This window comes from Mustela putorius, unplaced genomic scaffold, assembly GCF_011764305.1.
Source record: "Mustela putorius furo isolate JIRA1106 unplaced genomic scaffold, ASM1176430v1.1 tig00000640_pilon_pilon_pilon, whole genome shotgun sequence".
Taxonomy (NCBI): domain Eukaryota; kingdom Metazoa; phylum Chordata; class Mammalia; order Carnivora; family Mustelidae; genus Mustela; species Mustela putorius.
Genome location: NW_025421432.1, coordinates 1,643,784 through 1,668,305, shown reverse-complemented (window position 1 = coordinate 1,668,305; position 24,522 = coordinate 1,643,784). Strand labels below are relative to the sequence as shown.

The following is a 24,522-nucleotide window of genomic DNA, read 5'->3' as shown; positions in this document are numbered from 1 at the left end:
AACTTTATGAATATCTGAGTATCTCTATAATCCTATCACTTACATAAGGAAGAAAATAATGTATATACTGCTGTTTTTTAAAAAGTTAATTTATATCTTCCAATTATATGCTAGGAAACTTTCCTATGCTACTTCAGAATAATTTCAGGTTGTATATGAAATGAAACAATATGTCTGTTCCAATATTGTATGTATAAAGCATGTGTAACCATAATCATTTCAAAAGCATTTTCACATTTAATTAGTCACTTATAAAACTAAAAATGGGAAAATCTAACTACATATTTTAATTATAACAGAAAATTTTCATAGTTGAATTTTGAGGAAAATTAAAATATCATACAAAGAAACAGCAATTTAGAAACTGACTTGCTAAAAAGTAACCTGATTAAAAATTAACAATTCCAAGGTGCTTACTCTGTGCAAGGTAATAACTGAAACTGAATAAAGCTAATTTAAAATTCACTTATGGGACACATTGTCTTAACATTTACAAAGCACACATGCAGTAAATGTTCAATGTGGATTCTAGGAGGCACAGAAATTCCGTTAGAATACTGCTGAGATCCCATAAGGGATGTGCTTACTCAGGCCTCTGTGATTGTTTTTAGCTCTCTCCGCAACCATCTTCTCTCAGGTATTTTCATGGTTCACTCTAACTTCCTTTAGGTTTGTGTTCCAATGTCACCATTTCAGTGAAAATTTCTCTGACAATTCTGCTTAAAACTGCAACCCCATTCAAAGACCCTTACCCTCTCTGATCTCTTATTAATTTTTTTCACAGCACTTATTACCATCTGACATGACAAGTAAGATCCAAGAGGACAAAGATTTTTATTCATTACGGATTCCTCAGAATCTAGAATAATGCCTGGTACTTAGTAAGTAGGGATGAATAAATAAATAAATAAATGAGCAAGAACTAGGTTTGAATTGTGGTTCTCAGACTATCTATCTCTGTATAGCCATGAATAATATATTTATTTGCTCTAAGTCTTGATTTATCTATAAAATGGGAGGAATACACATATTTTATGTTAAAGAATACACACACACACACATATTCATGAATATGTATACAAGTATTTAATGTAAGTACACACAGATGTGCACACATACATGCATATACACATTTATATACCGTCTTAATATAGAGCCTAGAACATAGTAGGCAACCCCTAAACCATGAATCCAAACTCAGTAACTATATATATTTCAGGATTTGTTGGAATACAAGGTTGAAAACACTCAAATATTTAGGCCCAGAATATCATACAGGTTATTATGGAAGAACCCAAAAGAAAGATCAATACATATACCCAGTTCCTAAATGTGGAACCTGCTGGGAGAAAGGAGGTTTAGAGTCTGGTATTTGGGTTGAAGGCCTCCATCACTAGAATAAAGGCACAACTAAGGACAAGTGAGCTGTAACTTGAAACACAACATAGGAGTCCAAGAGCCAACCCTGGGTTCTACATTCTAGGTAGGGTGACAGCAAGAATTATTCATTGTTGGGAGCGTAGTGGTTAGCACTAGGTACCACTATTGCAGCATCAGCTTTAAAGTTGAGAGAATTCTAGTACTAATGATATTTCTCATGGGATTTAGTGTGAAATTTAATAGACAGGTAACAAGCTGGACTATGCCTTAAAGACCTGAGGTAGACTTTCAGCTTTTACTGTGCTTTAATTTTCTGTTATCAAAAGTATCTATTTTCAAAAACCAACTAAAACCAAGAGACAGATTACGAGAAATCCGACTTCAAACTCCATTTAAAGCATTTATGAGTAAAGTATTTGTAAATACTTTCTGAAGAATAAATTTTAAATTTAATAAATCAAGTATGATTCTATTATCAAAATAAAAATTAATTCCAGATTGCAAAACTTAAAAAACTGATGTTATAATTGCAACAGATACCTTAAAAATCAACTAATAAGTGCTTTGAAATGCATCTGTACTTCTCTTGTTCCTACCACAAACCTCTCATTTCCTATATTTGAATGTCACTTCTAAACACCACTCTTGGCTCTACCACACACAGTGCCACAACAATGCCAGTATCTTACTAACTAACATTACCACTGATCTCTTACAGAGAAGACAGTTTTTTTTTTTTCTATACATGGACTTGGACCTAGATTTCTAAGCTTTCAAAAATGAAGACTTTTCAGTTTATTTATTATTTGAGGCAGGACACAAAAAACTTTTGTCCCATGTAAACTGTAACTGTAAGCTTAATAGGGAATTTTGAGAGAGTAAAATTAAGTCACAACTCTGTCTTAAAATTGTACTTTTTTTCCTTATGCATTTTACTAACTTTAGCTTTCATATACTATTGTTAGCTGAAACTCCATTACTTACATTTCAACATTAATACAAAATGTATATGTCTATTCCACTCTTAACTCTTATTTAGTTATAATCATTTGCCAAGTAGGAGGATGATGCAAAAGTAATTCACATTAATTATACACTTTTGTCTATATAGTTCCTACCATACTCCCAGCAGATTTACTCTTTACTTAATTTTTATAATGGTATAAAGAATTAATAAAATCAAATCAATATTATTCTTTAGGAGTCATTATTCAAGGTGGCTACAAACAGCTTAAATAAATAAAATGCCAAACTAAACTTTAAAATTGCCATTTTGGTTTCAATAATCAAGAGGGAAGAATTGAGATTCAGTAACTGTCATGGGTGTTGCTTAGAGATACTCGTTTGCCAAGCTACATCTGCATCTGAAATGGAGCCTCCCCTAAGAAGAGGAGAGACTGTTTTCAGCACTTAAAATTATCTTTAGCAGCTGAATTATGGTAACAGCCTAAGTGCCCACTGACCAACAAAGAGACAAAGAAGATGTGACGGATACATGCAATGGAGTATTGTTCAGCCATCACAAAGAATGAAATCTTGCCATTTGCTGCAACAAGGACAGAGCTGGAGCGTATCCTGCTAGGTGAAACAAGTCAGTCAGAGAAAGACAAATACCATATGATTTCATCTGCATCTGGAATTTAAGAAATTTAAAAAAATGAGTGAAGGGGAAAAAGAGAGAAAGAGGCAAACCAGGAAACAGACTATAGACAACAAACTGATGGTTCCCAGAGGGCAGGTGGGGGAGGATGGAGGAAACATCCATCATGGGGATTAAGGAGGGCACTTGTGATGGGGATTAAGGAAGGATTAAGGAGGGCACTTGTGATGAGCGCAGGGTGATGCATCGAAGTGCTGAATCACTATATTGTACACCTGAAATAATATTACACTGTACATTAACTGTAATTTAAATAAAAACTGAAAAAAGGGAAAAAAATAAACTTTAAAAAAGGAACAAAGACAAACTATACAAAAAAAGATTAGTTAAATGAAAGTGTGCAAATATATAAATAGCTCATAATATAGATTTAAGGTTTTAAGATTGGGCCCTACATCGGGCTCCATGCCGGGTAGGGAGACTGTTTAAAATTCTCTGTCTCCCTCTCCTTCTGCCCCTTCTGCCCTCTGGCCCTCTTTAAGAAAAAAAAGAAAGTAGAAATAATTTATGCAGTTTAAATTTTTCTGATTAAAATGACCCTTCTTCTGTGGCACCAGGGTGACTCAGTTGGTTAAATGTCTGCCTTCGGCTCAGGTCATGACATCAGAGTCCTGGTATCAAGCCCCACAAGGGGCTCTCTGCTCCGTGGGGAGTCTGCTTCTCCCACTTTCTCTGGCCACCATTCATGCTTCTCTCTCTCTCTCTAGTGCTCTCTAATAAATAAATAAAATCTTTTTTAAAAAAATGACCCTCCTCCTACAAAAAGAATTATTTCCAGATAATTTAATAATGGAATTATACTTCCAAGCCTGTCTTTGGTAGAAAATACTATAAAATATTAAGCAGTATTAAAGGTTTATAAATATAGGTGTTGGAGACAAAAGGACAGATTCACTGTGTTTAGGTAACGCCTTTATAATCCATCCACAGATGCAAAGAGCAGACAATTAAGAGTAATCATCTTTGGGAAATAACTATTGACAAAGAGCCAGCTGTAGTGAAATTCTGTAATAAACTGAAAATACAGTCACTTTTTAAATAAAAATAATAGTTGTCGTGGCACATTACCTCACTAAAATGGCATAAGCATTCCTAAGAAACACATATAGATGAATAAAACAATAAATGAGGAACAGCTTAACATGCCAGGAGGGAAAACTAGAATTTTATTATGGAGAATTCTAAAAACCCACGAAAGCAATACAACAACTGAAACACACACAGCTGGACATTTTAAATTTCAAATATAAAGAATGATAAACTTATTTGAAAAATGAAATCAACTGGTTTTGGATAAAAACACTGGCACACAGCTGGAAATTAAATAATAATAAATATTTTATTGATATGTAATAATTATGTTAAAACATCTAGATAGAGAGAGCATTCTCTTGGGCAATGCTTAGAAATAGGATATTCAAAGATCACTTAGTCTAGGAAGTATAATACTATAATTCTCAGACTATGTCAAATGGAAAGAAACTAGAAGAAAATTCTGCTTAGAAAGGAAAACATTCATCTTCCCATTTTGTTTTGTACTAGAATTACTGATGTCTTTTCTCTCTCTTATTGGAATGTTATTTTTTAAAAAGAGATTATGCCCAGTTCACCTTTGTATTTAACCACAACAGCTAGTATCATGTTATACTAAGAAAATATTAAGTAATCTTTGCAAAAATAAATCAGGATATAAAAATAATCATGATTCCAAAAGTTGTGAGGCTTAGGAACTACTGACCTATTCTTAATTCTAATGACCACTACAAATTTTGAGAAATACTGAACTTGTAAAGGTAATAGAAGCAATGCTCAAGGACTGCTTATCTCTTCCTCTCTCCTCTCAACTATCAGGAGGGTTAAATTCATTTCAATCAACATCTGGTCCTTATAGCCTAGAGAAGTGATAATTTATACTATTCAAATAAAATATGTAAACTAATTCTAAAAATGTAAGGCAGCAGGTAAAGGACTGAAGAGAAATGAAGATGAAATCTTCAATCTTAAATATCTCTACTTGCGAGACCTTAAATACAAGGTCTAAACTAAATGCATTATTTCCCCCAAAGAGCTCCATCTGCCAATTTTCCTAATTTTGTCAATGGTACATTCATCATTATTACTCAAGACATTTCCAAAATCAAAATCTTGGAATTATCTTTGATTCCTCTATTTACCTAAACCCACATAAGTATCAGTCACCAAGAACTACCAATTTTCTCTATACAAATTCTTTTAAGACTCACTTCCTTTGCATTTCCATTGCCAGTTATCTTGCCCCACGTCCATATTTCAAATCTACAAACTATCACAAAAGTGACAGTGTCACATAGAAGAATGATTCCAAACAGTTTAACATACCAGTCTCCAGAAACTGGCTGCAATGTTTCCTGATTTTATTTTTAGCTATTTAAAAATTTATGAATGCTCTGCTCTCTGTTCCCGTCTCCACATATGTTTTATAGTTTTCATCTTTACCCTTTTGCTTATACTGCTCTACCTATTGGAATTCCCATGTACTCTACACTCAGCAGCTGTATCAAATTTAACAAACATACAGTGAGAACCTACTATATGGTTCTCACCATATGCTAGAGACCAGAATTCACATACAAGTTATGTCACAAGAAGCAAATCAATCTAATACAATGTAATAAGTGCTCTAATAAAGGAAGAAATAAAATAATGTACAAATAACTAGATTTGTTACTTCCTTCCAAATTATTTAGTATAATTTGATCTGGGCTTTGATAGAAAATGAAAAATAAGTGGATAGTTAGTAAATAATTGGGGTGGGACAAAGAGTATTGCATGAACAAAATGAGGGAAGGGAACGACACATGGCACATTAAGCAAATAAGGCAGCAGAAATATAAAGTATTTGGGCAAAGAACAGCAAGAGAAGTGCTGATAATACTACACCACAGCCTTCTACTTTCTCTCTTCAACTCTGAAGATGTATCTTAAGTGAGAATTATTTCACCACTTTCATAATTAAAGTTGATCTGAAGTCAGATCCTGTGGGAAGTTCAAAAATTTATTGACTTGGTTGACCCAATTAAAACTTGTCATAGGCTTTTTCATCTCAAGATTCAGGTTGATCCAGGCCCTCAACATGATCATGGGTTTACCACCAGGGACTAATAAGGCCTGGAGATAAAAATATTAAATCATTACATTCCATAGGACTTAAGAAAAAGAAGCAACCCAAGATAACTTTTAGCCAAGCGACCCATACTATTTTTGGTTGCTGGTCTCCTTCCAGAATGTGAAACAAACTCCTGAAATCATTTTCAGGGACTACAAAGAAACTGACTGGAGGCCACACACCAAGAGCCATAACCTCTAGTACTTTGGAGGGCCAGGGAAATTCAGACAGTGATGCTATCTAGGGGATGAGGATACACTTGAGGGTATAAAGAGAGCTATTTGCCACATAGAGATAAGCAGCAAAACAGCCGGATTTTTTTTACTTTGTTTTCCAAGAGAAGCTACAATTCCGAGTGTGTGTGCGTGCGCACGTGTGCATATGTTAAATCTGTCAATTTTGAAATGTTGGCTAAAAAAACAGTTAACACTTAGTGGTCATGTAAGACACATCGATGAGACTGGGGGCAGCTATTTTCCACCTCAGTCCCTGAGGAACACCCTAGGCAGTTACTTCTTAGCTGAGGAAACTAAGGCCTACAGTTAAATATCTGTGCAATATTCACAGCTAATCAGATTTAGCGATGGATTATCCAGGTCTTCTGACTCTGGGCCCAGTCTAAGGGGAGTAGAATATAGAGAAGATTGCTAATATTTATTAAATGCCCACTCACGTGGTAGGTTTTAACATCTATTTCATTTACTTTTACACAGCCCCTATTGAGCAGGAATTATGAGTCCCATTTCTCAAAGGAGAAAACTAAGGCTCCAAAGCTGAACGAACTTGCACAAGATAATACAGCAGTAAAGTATAGGAACCAGGATTCAAAACTAAATGTAATGACCACAAAACCCAAATTCTTTCTCTGCTGCCTCCTATTTGCTTATATTAACAGCTGAGGCTCCAGCTGGAGAGGAGATAGTGGATAAGGCCAGAAGATGAAGGACTTTATTCTGTAGAAATGCAGGCCTATGGATGGCTTTTGAGCAGAGGAACGACAGGACCAGAAGTATGAGTCTGGAAGACAACTGGAGAGCAGTGTGAATGGAGAAACAACTGAAATACAGAGTCGGAAGGCAAGAATAACAGCTCAAAGTGATTGCTAAAATTCTGTTGCAAGATTTAAAAAGGAGGGAACAGAACTATTTGCTATGGGAATGGGAAGCAGCAGAGGCAAGAGAAATTGAGGGATAAGAGTTGACAGATTATGAGCTAGAGTAACAGGAAAAATATTAATGCCTCTTATAGAGAAGCTCTTTAATCACTGAGGTGATGAGGTCAAAAAAACAAAAACAAATGCAGACCCTAGCAAGTATGAAGCCATGCAGGCAAGCAGGGTGTTTTTGTAAACCAGGAAAATAATCTAAATCATGATAAACCATAAAGACAGGTTATCATAATTGCAAGCTTCTGAAGGGTTAATGATTTGACCAAATTTAAATGAACAACAGTATAAAATGAATATCTAAACACATAGAAGTCACTCCAATTTATTCCAACTGGCTAAAGTGTAATTTAAGTAGAATGAGGAGAAAAACACCACAGAAGAGAGGAATCTTCATGAACTTTGTCTTACTAAGCATCTTAATAATGGAAAGATACAGGGGAGGGAGTGCCTGGGTGGCTCAGTCGTTAAGCGTCTGCCTTCGGCTCAAGTCACGATCCCAGGGTCCTGTAATCGAGCCCCTCATCAGGCTGTTCAGGGGAAGCCTGTTTCTCCCTCTCCCACTACCCCTATTTATGTTCCCTCTGTCTCTGTCAAATAAATAAATAATTTTTTAAAAAAACAAAACAAAACAAAAAAAAGCATGGGGAGGATATTCAAGTTCTAAATGGTCTCACCTAAAAGGAACAATCTGAAAACACTTTCTATATATCAAATTAACAAAGTATGATAACAAATTACTCTGGGTTCCCAGATTTGTTTGCTTTTTTACTCTCCCTTACTTACAATTACAGTAGCAACCCAGGAACAGAGCTGACACTTGCCACTATCTTATGGTGTCATATCATTTCCATACTTGAAGTCTCCTAAAAAGATCCAGAAAAACTGAAAAAGGGAAAATAGAGTTCAGGAAAATACATTAGGAAAGTGAATGAATAGAAGTTGAATACAACAGAGTAAAACAGATGACACCAATTATTTCTCTGTTGTTTTCATTTTATATTTCAAACACATTTTCTGGCTTCATGTGTTTTGAATTAAACGTTAGCACAATGTCAATACACCACAATCACCACCATCACCACCACCAACAAAAACTACTTAGGACAGCCAAGAAGCAATGTAATCTATTAAGATGCAATAAAAATAATTAAAGAGAAAGCTCAACAAAATAATAACCTATCACAGGCATACACTTTCTGCATTGTTCAGTTAAAATGATAGTAAATTAATTACACAGATGCTCACCAAAAGGAACCAATTCTAAACATTTATTCAGCATCCAATCCTGGAAAGGGTCATTTGAGTGACAATAATAAGAAACAGGAGAAGTAGCATATGGCCTCAAGAAGCTGGAAGAAGAGAGTCAAGAGAGGCTCTGGAGGCTCAGGCTGGGTCTTAGAGCGGCCCTGGGCTTTGGCAGTCACCAAGGATGGCTTTGCAGGTATAGAAACTGGATTTCCTGAGAGCTGAAGAGGTTTTCCACAACAGATTCTAAACAAAGTTACAAGAAATTGAGATATAAATTTATTAATATGCATTGAGAAATAGAATATTTATAATAATAATCCATATCATTCATTTGCCAGGACAGTCTACTAATTTAAAAATTAAAAATAGAATAAAGACAGATATTCTTAAAGAAAATTTTAATCATGCTGGATAACTGATTGTCTCTGTACTCCAGATCTATTTCTACTTCATAAAACATTTTGGCTACTGTAGCTCAGACTATCATTTCTCTCTTACTTTTTAGAATAATTTTCCAGACTTTATGAAAACCAGTAAATTTCTGAAGACCAAGAGATGATTCATTTGAGAATATTTATACTTATATACCTAGTATTACTTCCTAAAGATACAGCCTTGTTCCCTTAAAAGGGGTATAACAAAATCTTACCTCTGAAATGAGACAGAGGAAACCCCTTTGTCCCATCAGAAAAGCATTTAGAGCCATCTCGCTGGTTTTTTCCCTGCAGATGGCTAATCCCACCTACATATGTAATGATTTTTAGAAATTTTAACCTGAAGCGATGCCTTTCTTGCTTTTACCTTCAAATTCTCAGGGTATCTTATTATAATTTGCAATGTACTGAAAGAAGTATGAACTTTTCCCAAAGGGAAAAAATAATTACTGATTTCTATCCCCTCAAATTAAAATACTTGGAACAAATCATATATAAATAAAAATAATAGACGTAGTATAAACAGAGACTGTACCAGAAATAATAGCTGTCTAGTTCAGTACAACTTTTCAAGGGGTACATTCAGTAATACTCATTATAGTTCTATGTTTCATTCATTTTTTAACACTTTTTTATTTAAATGCAGTTAATAAACATATAATATATTATTGATTTCAGAGGTACAGGCCTGGGATTCATCAGTCTTATATAATACCAGGTGCTCATTGCAACACATGCCCTCCTTAATGTCCATCACCCAATTACCCCATTCCTCCAGCAAACCTGTTTGTCTATGATTAAAAGTTTCTCTATCTCCCTCTCTCATTTTGTCTTGTTTTATTTTTTCCTCTCTTTCCCTATAATCCTCTGTTTTGTTTCTTAAATTCTACATATCATTCATTCCTTAAGAATCATTTACTTTCCTCATCTGTATGTCAGAAACTGTTTAAGATGCTGAGAATACAACAATGAAAAAAGCAAACACTGTACTTTGGTGTGTATATGACTAATGATGTAGTTGCAACTACAGACAAACCAATGGACAATAACATTTGTTAATATGGCAGAGAACATAGGTGTTATAGGAGGCATATACATTTCCAGAAGTTCCTGACAATTTCTTTCTTTTGAGGAAAGATACCATCACCACTAGAAGAATCATCACCACGACCGTCATCATTTACTAGTCACAATTTATTGCACCCATGCTATATTCCGAGTTCTACATTGAGAGCTATAGTATATCATCTTTAATCTTGACTGCAACTCTGCAAAACAGGTAAAATTTTACTTTTGAAAAAAGAAAAAAAAATCAGCTGTGACAGACAGATGTCAGTTTATAACTACCTTGGCACTGACATATAGGTCATACATAGGTCTTCCCTACTGAATACAAAAAATGTCATAGTATACCAATATCAGAACAAAGTCTGTGACCATGAGTACTCCATAATCATGTCTGGGCACAGAGAAAAACAAGACCATTGTGCAAATATAAAAGTTTCCACGCACATGGTGAGAAAGGAGGCCTTGTGCCAATGGGCAGCACCAACTAACCACCAATGTGAGTTAGATATCATGGAAGCAAATCAGCAACTGCAGCAGCCCAGCCAACATCTTGACCATGACCTCATGAGACCCCAAACCAGATCCACTCAGTTAATCTGCTCCTGGAATTCCTGGCCCATAGAAAGTGTGTGAGATTGTATAGTTTTCAGTCACTTGTTATATAGCAAGAGATAATATAAAACACTAATATAACTGTGTGTCAATATGCATGTACTTTTCCAGTTAAAAGAATTATGAAGTAGATCATATAATTAAATAATAATGCTACATTTTCCTTTAATTCTTCAAGATTATTCCTAAGAGTATGCCTTCTTCTAGTTCTTTGAATATAGTTATAAAAGCCAATTAAATCCAACACCTGAGCCCAACAGGATCAGCTCCAATTAACTCATCCCTGCTTCCCCTGCCCCGGTCACACTATTCTTTAATTCTGTGAACATCACTACTTAAATCCAACATTAGGGCTCATTTGGAATTAGTCTCCTAAGTATGAATCACACTTTCTGTTTCTTTGAACATCTAGTAATTTGGGGTTAAAAAGCAGAATTGCAGATAATTTGTTGTAGTGAATCCATTTTGTTTTTCTAAGGGTTTGTTGTAGTTGAAATTAACTCGTCTGGACTCAAACTGTGAAACCTATCTCCCATCTGTGTGAAGCTCTGATGTTTCTGCTCAATTACCAGTTTACTAGCCTGCCCACTAAGGGTATTCCAGAACCTGTGTAGTTCAGCAGTCAGACAAGGTTTTGGGAAGATTTTATAGTCAGATTGCAAGGTTCTTCCTCTTTGTGGTTACCTTGGTTTCTAGGACTCCCCAGCCTACATTTCCACTTGCTCTACAAGTCTTGAATTCTTTCCTTAAGTACACGAATTCAATCAAGCTTCTCATTTTTGCCCCCCAAGCTGTGTACACTCTGGGGAACATGTTCTGGCAAAGGTGCAGTAAAGTTACAAATCTCACCAGAAGTTTCTCTAACCCCCTAGTTTTGCCAGCAATTTTGATGGACTCTGCATGTAGCCATGCATGTGACCTCTAAACTTAGAAGTCATCCAGGGCAGAGTTTGAATTTTAGATCTCAACCCCTTCTGTGGCTGTCCTGCTTCCAGAACGTACCCCTTAAATATCTATCTGCTGTATCTCTGAATTTTGCCATTACTACCATGATCTGGCAAGAATGCAGCTTTCCATTGCCAGATCTGTGAGCATGGACTTGGGGCACAAAAGAAAGCAAGAAAGCCATTAACTCCCAGCTCTTACCCAATCAGTAGAAACCTTCTATGGTAAACTCTTTCACTTACCTTAGGTCATCTTCCAGAACCTTCCAGTAGTTGTTTTTTTTTTTTTAAATAATCTGGCCACTGCTTATCATTATTATCTGCTAGAGAAACTATCTGACCTCTTCAAATTGCCATTATGTGAACTTATTTTATTAGCCTCATATCCTGTCTTCCTGCTTCTACCCTTCCCTTCGGAAAGCCTCTTCTCCACACAAAAGCCAAAAGCCAAAGTCATACCTTTAAAACATAAATCACATATCACGCCCCCCCACCAAATCCTTGAAGAGCATTCTACTTCACTCAGAGTAAAGGCCAATCCCTCATATGGCCCGCAAAGTCCTATATAAAGTTGCCCCAGACCACCTCTCAAACCTTATCTCAGCAGTCTCACCTGGACCATTCTCCTGTGCTTCTGATACACCTAGCACACTCCAGCTTGCTCTTCACTTGGCCTAAAACACTCTTCCCTCACTTAGTTGCATGACTGGCTCCCCTCACTTTCTCCAAGTTTCTGTTTAAATTTTGTTTGAACAGAACAAATTTTGTTTGTATCTGTTCAAATTCTGTTCAAATTTTGTCTTGCTAGAGAAGACTTCCCCAGTCACCCAATCTAAAATAGCATTTCTCTCTATCACACATCCATCATCTCACTTTCCCTTCCTTGCTTTGCTTCCCCTCATTGTATTTACCGCCACTGATCTCACTTACTTATGTACCATATACACATATGGTTTACTATACACTTATGCTCACGTAAACATAAACTCTATGTGGTGGGAATTTTGTTGCATCCAGTATCATAACTATAGGGCCTAGAACAGAGCCTGGTAGGTAGAAGGTGCTCAATAAACAGGAGTCAAATAAATGAATGGGGTAAGTGCTGTTGTCTCTTAGGCATTATTGTATTAACTCATGTTACTTTCATAGTACCCTATCAATAGGCACTATAATTATCCCTATTACAGATAAAGAATCAAAGCACAAAGATCTGAAGTCCAAATTAACAAAACAAGAAGTGGAGCCAGGATTTGAACTCTGGCAGTATTATCTGCAAAGCCCACTGCATTAGTCTGCTCTGGCTGTGATAATAAAATATCAGACTGGGTGGCTTGAACAACAGAAATTTATTTTCTCACAGTTCTAGAAGATGAAGGATAGAGGTGATGGCAGAGTTAGTTCCTGGTAAAACTTCTATCCTTGGTTTGCAGATGGCTGCCTTCTCACTGTGTCCTCATATAGTTTTTCTGTGTGCCCTCCTGGTGTCTCTTCCTCTTCCTGTTGGATTAGGGCTCCACCCGTACTGACCCCATTTAGTCCTAACTGCCTCCTTAAAGGCTCTATCTCCAAATACAGTCCCAATGGGGAGTTAAGATTTTAACATATGAGTTGGGGGGGGGGTTCCAATTCAATCTACAATACTTGTAATTTATACCCATTAAACATAGTTGTTTTCAACATCTTTTGTTTTTATTTTAGAGAATTAAGTATGTCCTCTTTAGTTCTTTTTAGATGGACAGTGGAGAAGAAACTTCCAGGATCCTGACCAGGCCATACCATCACCTGGAAAGTGAAATCTACTAACATAGCTACACTCAGGATCTTCAAAACAAGGTGATCTCCTCAAACACCAAATGATTGGGCCAAACATTTGCTAGTGTACTTTCACACACTGTGCATTAACTCAGCGCAGCTCTGGGAATTATGTTTATTTGTAACTCCTCATACAGAACCAGCAGAAAACCAGATAATTCTTGTGAGCCCCTAATGGAGCACTAATAAGAGCCCCTAATGAGCTTGGATCACCAGTCTTCTTGGTGATCCTTAAACACAAAGTGCATGCTCCTACCTCAGGGCCTTTGACTTCCCTTTCAGATAGCTTCATGACTCGTTTTTCTCCTTATCCAGGTTCCTTTTCTAGTTATCTACATGAATTCTTGCTGGAATAACCTATTTAAAATTGCAAACATACCTTCCCCCTGCACTGCCCGTCTATTCCTTCCTTTTCTACTTGATTTTTCTCTGCGGCATAAAAAAAAAAAAAGTCTCTTCCTTCTAGAATACAAGCAAGATGAAGATAGGGGTTGTTGATTGTTTTATTTGCTATTTCCCTAGCTCTTAGGAAAGTGCTCCTAGCACACAGCGGACACTTAGTAAATGCTTGCTGAATGAATGATCCTCCCCAAAGTTAAAGAGCTAGTAAATGGTAGAACTAGAATCTGAAACACATCTGAACAAAAGCCTAAAAATTTAACTGCTAAATTATGCTGTGCATAGCAACCATGTGATGTAAGCTTTAATAAGACACAAATATGTTCAAAGAGCAAAAACTGTTCTTCTCTGACACAAACAACAGACCTCATATAGTGATAGAGAAAATGCTGATCTTTAATCTGTGTGAACAAAAATTAGTATTCCTTACAAACATGAATTATAAAAATTCCTTCTTTTTAATAGTAAGGCAGCTGGCCATTTGTACAATTGAATATTTTGCGTAAAAGTTTGCAGGGCCAGAAACATTTCAAAAGTAAACAATGGGTAGTCTAGATTCCATCATTGTATAAATAAAAAATTGGCTGTAAGGTTTCCCAAAAGATAGTAGTATTTTATTCCTAGCCCCAACAGAATGAGTTAGTGGTGTAATTCATTCATTCATTCATTTGGCAAATACTATTAACCATTTACACTGACCACGCTTCATACTAGGGATACAGCAGTGAACAAAACAATTCTTATATTTTTAAAGGGGAAACAATAAAAATGAAACAAACAAACAAAAAGGAATGTATTCATATCACAAAAACATTGGTTTTGTAATAATAAATGGCCTTTGTAATTCACTCCTGAATAATTCAGAGTAAACTTTTATCACAGCGGTAGAAATTTCAGATGACCCAGGTTTGAATCTCCATTGCTGTGACCCTGGCAAACTGCAAACTTCAGGTTGCAATTTCACAAATAGGGGAAAATAGAACCCATCTTGCAAGCCTGATATACGCTCAATGTTAAATGTTGAAAAAGAAAATATGCAAGAAAATACTTAGCACACTGCAGGGTAAATAATAAATATCAAATAATCTTAGTCTCTTTCTTGTACTACTGAAAAGCCTTCTAACGGACCTCAGTTGTTGCTCCATCGGTCTGTTCTTTAAATAACTATAAAAATTATTTTTCTTCAAATGTGAGGTTAAGTCCTTCCGAAGGCTTCCCATCACACTGATCACACCTGCCATTTCTTTCATTTTGTGAAACCCAATATGAAAATCTTGGGCTTCATATTTAATTACAATTTCCTTTCTTTTTTGGGAAGTTATCATGAGTCATTCATTAATTCATCCATTCAACAAATGTACAAAGTCAGGTATTTCATTAGGTGCTACAAATACATCAGTTTACAGGACACACACACAGTGTCCACACAACTTGGGAGACTGTGTCCCAATAAGGACTCTGTCCTTATTACCCAGTATAAGTACTTATTGTCCTTATTACCCAGAGTAAGTACTGGGTATTATGAGACCAAACTGATGCCAAACTTTTCAACAAGAAATAGTAATTTTCTTTCTTTCCTTCCTCCCTTCCTTCCTTCTTCCCTCCCTGTTTGTTTGACAGAGAAAGAGCACAAGCAGGGGGAGCAGCAGGCAGAGGGAGAGGGAGAAGCAGGCTCCCTGGCTGAGCAGGCAGCCCGATGTTGGGCTCCATCCCAGGACTCCGGCATCATGACCTGAGCCAACGCAACACGCTAAAGACTGAGCCACCCAGGCGCCCCAAGAAACAGTAACTTTAAACCCGTATTTACCAAGTCCTATTACAGGAGTCCCCCCGTAATGGTACTTTGCGTTTTGGAAAATGCTCAGTGAATAAAGTTCACTACCAAGGGCAAACTGCAAAGTTAAGAGAAATCCCAGAAGCCACTTATGGTGTCCTCTCATCATTCTATTTCTAAAATGGACTCACCCTAGCAGAATCTAAGTTTCTCGAGGGCAAGAAACCCCGGAGCCTACGAAAATTAATGGCACATAGCAGACACTTTGTATCAGCTTCCAGCGAACTAGTACATATTCCAGTTCTTCACTACTACCATCCTAATCCCTGATCGAATCATCTCTTTCTTGTACTACTGAAAAGCCTTCTAACGGACCTCAGTTGTTGCTCCATCGGTCTGTTCTTTAAATAACTATAAAAATTATTTTTCTTCAAATGTCAGGTTAAGTCCTTCCGAAGGCTTCCCATCACACTGATCACACCTGCCGTTTCCCAGCGCCAGGCTCCCGCTACTTCTCCTTTCCTCCTGAACCTCAACCAGCCCCGCTCCTCTGTGCCTCTGCGGTTCTCGGGCCCTGAAATCCTCTCCTGCGGCTCACGGCAGGCTGGCGCCTCCTCCCGCTTCCGACCCCCGGAATTAAAGCAGCCTCCCACACAACCGCTATCACATTTAACTGGTTTTTTTCTGGACATTATCAACATGTGAAATGATCCTGGGGGTGTTTCATTAAGTGCTGATTTATCTTCCGCCGTTCCCGTGAGGAATCTATAAGCATTGTTCCGCTTCTTTCCCTCCAGTCGAGAAATGGTCGAATTACTCGAACACCACCCTCCGCGCGATTTCCTGATCTTTTTAAATTGGGACAGACACCGGGACCCAGGGATGATCGCGATTACCCGGAAGAGCGTCCCAGGCCCACCCCGCCACGAACCAGACTCCACTTCCGCTGCCCCCCAGCCAGCCTCCGCCCGCCCTTCCGCACACCTGTTTCCGCTTTTCTAACACCAGGGAGACGCTTTGTTAGGCCGGACCGTCTCTCCTCCCTGCCTGTCCCGCCCACCTGCCCTTTACCTGATTGCCTCTCGGCTTCCGCCAGGAGGCGCGCCTCCAAGGGTCGGGCCTCAGCCTCTGCCACTGACTTCCTCAGTACCCCCAGCACGGTCTCCGGGGGCAAGTCGACCAGTTGCTCCCACACGGACTCCGTGTAGAAGTCCACCGTATGTGCATTGGAAATGGACAGGGCTTTCCTCAGGAACTGCAGCAGCTCCTGCAACTTGGCACGCAGCGCGAACAGGTCCTGGGTCACTGGGAGCGGGAAAGAAGCCGCCATAACGCTCACCCTCCGGGGCTGTAGGTGGCGCAAACGTAGCCGCAAGGCAAGGACTCGGTCGTAAGTAACAAAGACCGGAGGAATAGAACTCCGATTTGGACATTAGTTGGGTGATGGATTGCTTTTGTCTCATGACGTATTTTAACAGCGTCGGTTACGTTTTTCTGGCGACTTGGTTGGTGTGCCATGGCGCCGATAAGGCGGTTATCCGAGTGGTCAGCAGAGGATTTGGGGATGCGTAGCCAAGGAGTTTCTTCGGTCGGATTCAAAAATAAGAATGTGAAGCAGAGGACTTGGCGATCTAATCACCCGCAGGCCTTCGTGGGGAGCGTTCGCGAGGGTATGTAAGAAGACAGCCTTTTACAAATCTTAAGGCCTGCTAAATTATAGGATACGCTACGCGCCGAAGCAGGGAAGAAGGATTTAGGAACCAGACCCGGCCCCCCTTAGGGCAGAGGAAGCCATTCTTAAACCCGCTGAAGCCGTGGGCTTCCCAGAACTGTGAATGGGAGGAAGAGATAGTGTTGCTAACTGTAATTCTTTTAAGTGTCTCCCTCGACTTAACCCCATTCTTAATCAGAATTATTTTTCTCTAGAGTTTTCCGGTGAAACCATAAGCGGAGAATCTATGGTTCCAAAGCATTCCAGTCTTTTATTACTGATCTTTGCTTCGCTTTAGTTTGTTTTTGTCTTGCTGTCAGCAAGCTCCCTTGAATTCCATTTGGGCTGTATAAGTCTTAAGTAAGTTCAACTTTTTCATAACTGCTAGCTGTCCAGAAAACCATAGACCATCTCTCTTGTAGGAATTACTTTAGAAAATAAGTCGTATAGTGTTTCTCTAAGGTAAAATTATTGATATGAGGGTTTTTTTTTTTTTTAAGTGTTGAAGATGAGGATTAACTGTTTTAGGTGAATTAAAGAATTTGTTTTGACTTTGGGTGCGGTAAATTGGATTTGTGCAACACTAATCATTTTCTCTTCTTTGGGCTTATCACTGAGCGTGCATGACTGATGTTAACCAGGTGTTTTTGAAAAGGACCAACATACTATCATTCCGTTACCTTAAGCTTGTTTTCTTCAAATGACCTTTTAAAGCAAATTAGTGTAATTCTAGCTTCTGAATGTGATGATGTAAGAAATTTTCCTTTTTAAACTAACAGCTACATTGTTTTATGCAGTTTATTTTCTGAGAAAGTAATTTATGGTTGACACTCTTCAATAGGACAAGGCTTTGCATTCCGAAGAAAGCTGAAGATTCAGCAAAATTACAAGAAATTGTTATGGAAGGAAAAGAAGGCCCAAACCTCACAGGAATCCCAGTTCACAGACCGATACCCTGAGCATTTGAAACATCTTTATTTAGCTGAAGAGAAAAGACTCAGGAAGCAACTTAGAAAAGTTGAACAGCCTTTGTCAGAAGAAGAAGCTGATCAGCCTTTGGGAAAGGAACAGTGTGGCATCAACCAAGCTTTGTCAGAGTACTGTAGTTTTGAGCAGCCTCAGTCAGCAGAACAGTGTAACATAAGAATGAAGTATGTATTGTCTTCTTTCCAAATCCTTTTTTAAGATTTGTTTATTTATTTTAGAAAGTGAGTGGAAGGGGGGGAGGGGCAGAGGGAGAAAGAACCTCACGCAATCTCCTTGCTGAGTGCAGAGCCCACCCAAAGTGGGGCTCAGTCTCAAGATCACAAGATCATGACCTGAGTTGAAACCAAGGCACCCAGGCACCCCTCAGATTCTTTGTTGTAGATATAAGCAGTGTTTTATGAAATAGATTATAGGACACATTATGGAATTGGAATTTTTCTTACTTAAGGAGTTACAGAAATCACAGTGGATTATGGAAAAATATTTTCAGGGAAGCTTTCTTTTAGCTTAAATGAATGTGTTAGGCTAGTTTCAGTTGATGGAAGAAGTAATGAAATTGGAATGAAAAGATCTGAGTTTTGGGTTTCAGCCTCTTGAGTATATTTAATTTTTTGGGACCATGGTTAACTCCTGTTACTAATACATGTTTAAAAAAAAAACCTAACTTTTGAGAGGTATTATAATGTAGAGGTTAGTACCAGACTCTGGAGCTGGACACATATTGGTACCTGGTGTCCTCTTCTCTGAAATAGAAATGATAATAATTAGTATGTAATTCAGAGCTGCCATGTTTTACAATTCTAGAGTGTATTATTCACAGAGATCCCATGGTATCTCTGACCCATTTCATGATGTTGGGAAGTGAGTTTATTTATATAAGGTACTTACAAAGGCATATGGCAGGTAGGAAGTGCTTCATGGATGTTAACTGCTGCTATTAATACTATTCTGGATTTTGGGGGCACCTGGGTGGCTCAGTGGGTTAAGCCTCTGCCTTTGGCTCCAGTCATGATCTCAGGGTCCTAGGATCAAGCCCCTCGTTGGGCTCTTAGCGGGGAGCCTGCTGCTTCCACCCTCCTCTCTCTCTCTCTCTGCCTGCTGCTCTGCCTACTTGTGATCTCTGTCTGTCAGGTAAATAGATAAAATCTTAAAAAAAAAAAAATACTATTCTGGATTTTGTTTCCAGAGGACATAGACTTGGTCACAGTTAAAAAAACAAATGGCACAACTGTATAACACTTTGGTTTTATAAGAGCTAACTTACAAAGCTTTCTCTACACATATCTCAAGTTAAAAAACTGTTGAAACCTAAACCAGCAGAAAATCCAGCTGTTACTTGGAATTGTAACATTTTAGTTCACTAAAATACTGTGCTTTAAAGTTGCTAACTATTTGTGGTAAAAGTAACAGGAAACAAAGCCCTAGGAAAAAGTATAATGGACGTAGAGACAGAGACATTAAAATTTTTTCAGTAGGTTTGTGCATCATATTATTTAATAATGAATGTAAAGCTCTGGCAAATCTAGAATTGTAGACTTCAGTTCTTTGGCAATCTGCAAATGTAGATTATCATTCCTGGTAATAACTGAGGTAAAGGTTAAATCATGAGACATATGAAAGTAACAGTCATATTCTTAAAGATTACTTACTTTGAGGTAAAAGCAGAAAAAAAGGCATTGAAAAAGTTAAATAGAACTGTCATAATTGGAGAAAGAGGGTAATACAGAGACAGTGAAGTCCACAGATGAAAGTTGTGCAAAGTAGGGATTGGTCATCTCTCAAATACTGTAGAGTCCAGGAAAAATAGGACTGAGACCAAGTCTTTGAATTTATGGTCTAAGTAATCATTGGTAACTTTGGAAAGATTTTAATAGATAACCCTTACTAGGATTTTGACCTTGCATCCATGTGGCATCTGAAGCCATGGTGATGGTTATGACTGGCATGGACTGTTCATTAGAGAGAGCAAACACCAGATTACAAAGAGTTAAAGAGGGACTGTGAAGAGAAAAAACAAGGAGGGAGTGTGAAGTAGTCATCCATGACTGAGTAGATGAATTAAGAGATGATCAAAGCGCTCTGGATTAAAGTTCATTTCATCTATAACTTCTTTCACCTCCTTCAATTTAATGCCTTTTCCAGCCTGTCATTTCTGCCATTGTGCTGGTTTCCTGTTTGTTAACATTTTAGGAGCTTTCAGGACTTTTTGTATTGTCTCTGGTTTAATATTTCTTCAAGAGTTCTCCATTTACCATTTTTTAATTATATTTTGAAAGCTGTAACTATTTTTAGCATGTTATTTGGACATTTTACTATAAGATTTTTGTTCTCCTTTTGCCAACCTCTCCTCCCTGCTCTATTACTTTGCATCACTGAGATTTTATTGTGCAAGTACTATATTTGACGTAATTACTTCATAATTTTGGTTACGTCACTTTTTTATTTTTTTTATTTTTTATTTTTTTATTTTTTATTTTTTTTAAAGATTTTATTTATTTATTTGTCAGAGAGAGAGAGAGAGAGAGCAAGAGCGAGCACAGGCAGCATGGCAGGCAGAGTCAGAGGGAGAAGCAGGCACCCTGCGAAGCAAGGAGCCCGATGTGGGACTCGATCCCAGGACGCTGGGATCATGACCTGAGCCGAAGGCAGCTGCTTAACCAACTGAGCCACCCAGGCATCCCAGGTTACGTCACTTTTTTAATCCTTTGACTTACATATCTTTATCTTTAAAAGCTCCATTACTGTTTCAAAGAAAAATAAAAAGAAAACATCGAATCAAAAAGCACAGGAAGAATATGAACAAATACAGGCTGAGCGTGCTGCTAAGAAACAAGTAAGATCTTTTAAAATACTTAACTCCTTTTTTGAAATTTATTCTAAACGTAGCTGTATGTAAAGCTGTGTCTCTTAGTATGTCCATATAGTATGTCCTGTGTAAATATTTGCTGAATAAATGAGTAGTTTGAGCAGAGCTGGAGAATTTAAACAGTCAAATTCTTTTATTGTTTATATTATTTTTGAGAAGAGATACTAGTTGGTCAGGAATGGGATTTTTTAAGATTTTATTTATTTATTTATTTGAGAGGGAGAAGGAGAGAGCAGAAGAGGGGGCAGGGTCAGAGGGAGAAGCAGATTCCCCACTAAGCAGGAGGCCCAGTGCTGGACTGGATCCCAGGACTCCAGGATCATGACCTAAGCCAAAGGCAGTCCCCAACCAAGTGAGCCACCCAGTCGCCCCAAGAATAGGATTTTAAAGGTTGTGAGCATATGGGGCAACATTTTTCAAGGGTATGGTCCAAGAAGTTGCACTTTTAACAACTGCCTCAAGAAATTCTTGGGGCGCCTGGGTGGCTCAGTTGGTTAAGCGGCTGCCTTCGGCCCGGGTCATGATTCCAGGATCGTGGGATCGAGCCCCACATCGGGCTCCCTGCTCAGCAGAGAGCCTGCATCTCTCTCTCCCCCTCTCCCTGCCGCTCCGCTTACTTGTGCTCTCTCTCTAGCTCTCTGTCAAATAAACAAATAAAATATTAAAAAAAAAAAAAAAAGAAATTCTTAGTATAATAAAATTTGAGACTACTAAGGAAAGTGTAAATGATTATCATAATTTTACATTGAAATAAAAATCGGAGGGAGGTCTTAGAATAAAATATTTCTTTAAAGAGTCGATCTTGCCTATTAAAAAGCTTCCTAGATTAACAAAAAATTACCAACTTTTATTATTCAGAAACCCATAATTAAAAGTTTTTTACAAATGAGTACAATAAAATTATCCACAGCTTCAACAAAATTTTGTTTAATCTGTGGTTTTTATTTTTTGTATTGAAGGTTTATTAATCTATCACTTTAAAAAGGCTATCACATCAATCAAACTACTTTAAAAATCATACTGACAATTTATTTTATGTGTTAGCTTTAGAATTTGTATAAGAAATCTGGAAGTTTAACATCTAAAATTCTCATGATTATTCTTAAACTAGTAGACTAGGGTGAAGCAAAAACATTTCTCTATGTAAGTACATAGAGAAATCATAGTTAGTTACATTATATTCTTTTCTAACCAACCATCTGACATCTGCCACCTTTGTAAATAGTATACCAGATAAGGTAAAGCCCATTATACTGTAAAACATTTAGTATCTTTTTAAAATTTTCTTTATAAATACTAGGGCTATGTAGTCATGAAAATTGACAGTTTCTTAGAACTTATAGATACTGAATGTCAGTATAAAAAGCTGTAATGCCCAATCACGAGGAATCAAAGAAGCACCCATAATAGATGGTAAGACTGTTTAATTTACTTTTTTTTTTACTTTGTTTAAAGAAACTCCAGAGAGGTAAACTAGATTGCACATACCTTAATTCATAAATAAGTTCTAGAACTTTTGTGCTTAATAAAATAAATGATGTACTGAGCCATAAGAGACCATAAGTTTGAGTGCTAATCAGACTTTGAATTCACGAGATCTAGATGTGAGACTTGCTGTGCTGAGTATTTGGGATTTGGGGCAGGTCACTTTCAGTATCATTGAGAATCAACTTCTCATCTGTAAGATGAAAGTAATGGCTTAGCATAAAAGTTTTACAAGAATGGAATATGCTCTTATGGGAAGGCACTTTGATAATTATGTTACCATGCAAATACAAGCTGAGTCATTTGGGGGCTATATGTGTTACCGGGGAAATTACAAAGCAGGGTACATATTGCATTATTTAAGAACCTTCATTTAACTTTCATATTTAATTTAGTAAAATGTTCTGCATTTCAAGTAGTGTTTTTCAGGTTTACATATAAATTTGAATTTTTTTCTTATGCTTAAATGAATTTGAGTCTTTATCTTAGCAAGTCAAACGAACGTGATAATTCTTAATCAAAATCATAATGCCTAGCAGTGTTCTGCCTAGTGTAGAGTCAGTAAATGTTTCCTGAATTAAACCTGTCAAATGGCAAGTTAAAAAAAAAATACCAGATATTCTGGAAGTGAAGATTTTTGTATATATGGAGTAGATAATTTTTAAAGTCTCTTCTAACTCTAGAAGATTAATTAAATGATGAAATCTTACATAAATATGCCTTCTTTCCTCTGTGCTCTAATTTTAGTTGTGTCCAAATAATTAAAAAATTATAATAAGTTTATATTACTCTATGTTACAGTATGCATTATAGTGTAAAGGCAAAGGGTACACTACTTTGGTTACAGGTAACCCCTCCCATTTTGCAAAATATAAGACAACCTAAAGCATTTGTATGGTGATAGCTATTTCAACACAATTACTGAAGTATGTCTGTTGATTGTTACTAATGGAAATTACCTATGTTAATAATTTTAGGAATTTGAGAAGAGAAGACGAGAGAGAGAAGAAGCTCAGCGGCTCTATAAAAAGAAGAAAATGGAAGCATTCAAAATACTGAGCAAAAAGACTAAAAAGGGCCAGCCAAACTTTAATTTACAAATGGAGTATCTTCTTAAAAAAATACAAGGAAAAAATTAAATCAGATATTTTCTTAATTAAGGATGAAAATATCTGCCCTCTACTGAGTTCTTTTGTATTTGTCCTGTACCTCCTATCAATTAACTAAATTTGTTAACATAAAATAGGCTGCAGAGCTGTACTAAGTATAAAATGTCCAAATATTTTTATTCTTGTGAAAGAAAATTTTCTTTGTATGCTCTACATAATATGTTTCTTATTTATTTGCCTTTGAAGGACGGTGGCTCAAAGAACTGAAAGAACTTCTCTATTTGAACATGTTTAATCATGTAATATTTTTGTACCATATGAAATTCAGATGAAATAAAATGTTTTGAAATTAACAGAGCACAGCTTTCAATGAATCATTACAATGAAGTGCTTACATTTAGTTATCAGCTGTTAGGGTTTTAAATTCAGAAACCTGAAGGCAGGCTACATGAATGCTGAAGCTACCTTCTACCTCCATTGTTATTACCACATGGTCTTTATAAAGTAAGAGTTTGGTGTAAGCGTTCCTTTTGGTATTTACAAACATTCTCCTAAGTGGAAGCACATAGCTTATTGGTGTCAAATCTTGAAAGATGTTGGAAACTGAGCAGGGTCACAGCAAGAAGTAAGCTTTTCAGATTCTGTGGGATCCTATTATGGAAGAATGTTGTCACTGAACATTAGCAGTGTTGTCCCCCTTGGTACCTTTGTGAGCTGAAG

General features: G+C 37.1%; 2 protein-coding genes across 8 annotated transcripts in view; one reads left to right on the top strand and one right to left on the bottom strand.

Annotated features, from left to right (window-relative positions):
• METTL25 (methyltransferase like 25) overlaps nucleotides 1–16,974 on the bottom strand; it is a 146,991-nt gene extending 130,017 nt beyond the window's left edge. For all 7 annotated transcript variants that reach the window (XR_006607529.1, XR_006607528.1, XM_045082955.1 and 4 more), the window contains exon 1: nucleotides 16,716–16,974. Coding sequence is in view for 5 of the 7 variants with exons in the window: in XM_045082955.1 (XP_044938890.1) it covers nucleotides 16,716–16,974 (259 nt within the window). In the remaining 2 variants the exon portion in view is untranslated. The remainder of the gene's footprint in view (nucleotides 1–16,715) is intronic.
• Nucleotides 16,975–17,005: 31 nt separating this feature from the next.
• CCDC59 (coiled-coil domain containing 59) lies at nucleotides 17,006–24,155 on the top strand. Its single transcript, XM_045082957.1, has 4 exons — nucleotides 17,006–17,314; nucleotides 18,197–18,506; nucleotides 21,076–21,175; nucleotides 23,671–24,155. The coding sequence occupies exons 1-4, from the start codon at nucleotides 17,161–17,163 to the stop codon at nucleotides 23,830–23,832; spliced, it is 726 nt and encodes a 241-aa protein (XP_044938892.1). The 5' UTR covers nucleotides 17,006–17,160; the 3' UTR covers nucleotides 23,833–24,155.
• The last annotated feature ends 367 nt before the right edge of the window (nucleotides 24,156–24,522 follow it).

Coding starts and splice junctions, on each gene's coding strand:
- CCDC59 (XM_045082957.1), top strand. CDS start 17,161: ATGGCGCCGATAAGGCGGTTATCCGAGTGGTCAGCAGAGGATTTGGGG. Junction 17,315..18,196: donor CGTGGGGAGCGTTCGCGAGG/GTATGTAAGAAG, acceptor ACTCTTCAATAG/GACAAGGCTTTGCATTCCGA. Junction 21,176..23,670: donor AGCGTGCTGCTAAGAAACAA/GTAAGATCTTTT, acceptor TAATAATTTTAG/GAATTTGAGAAGAGAAGACG.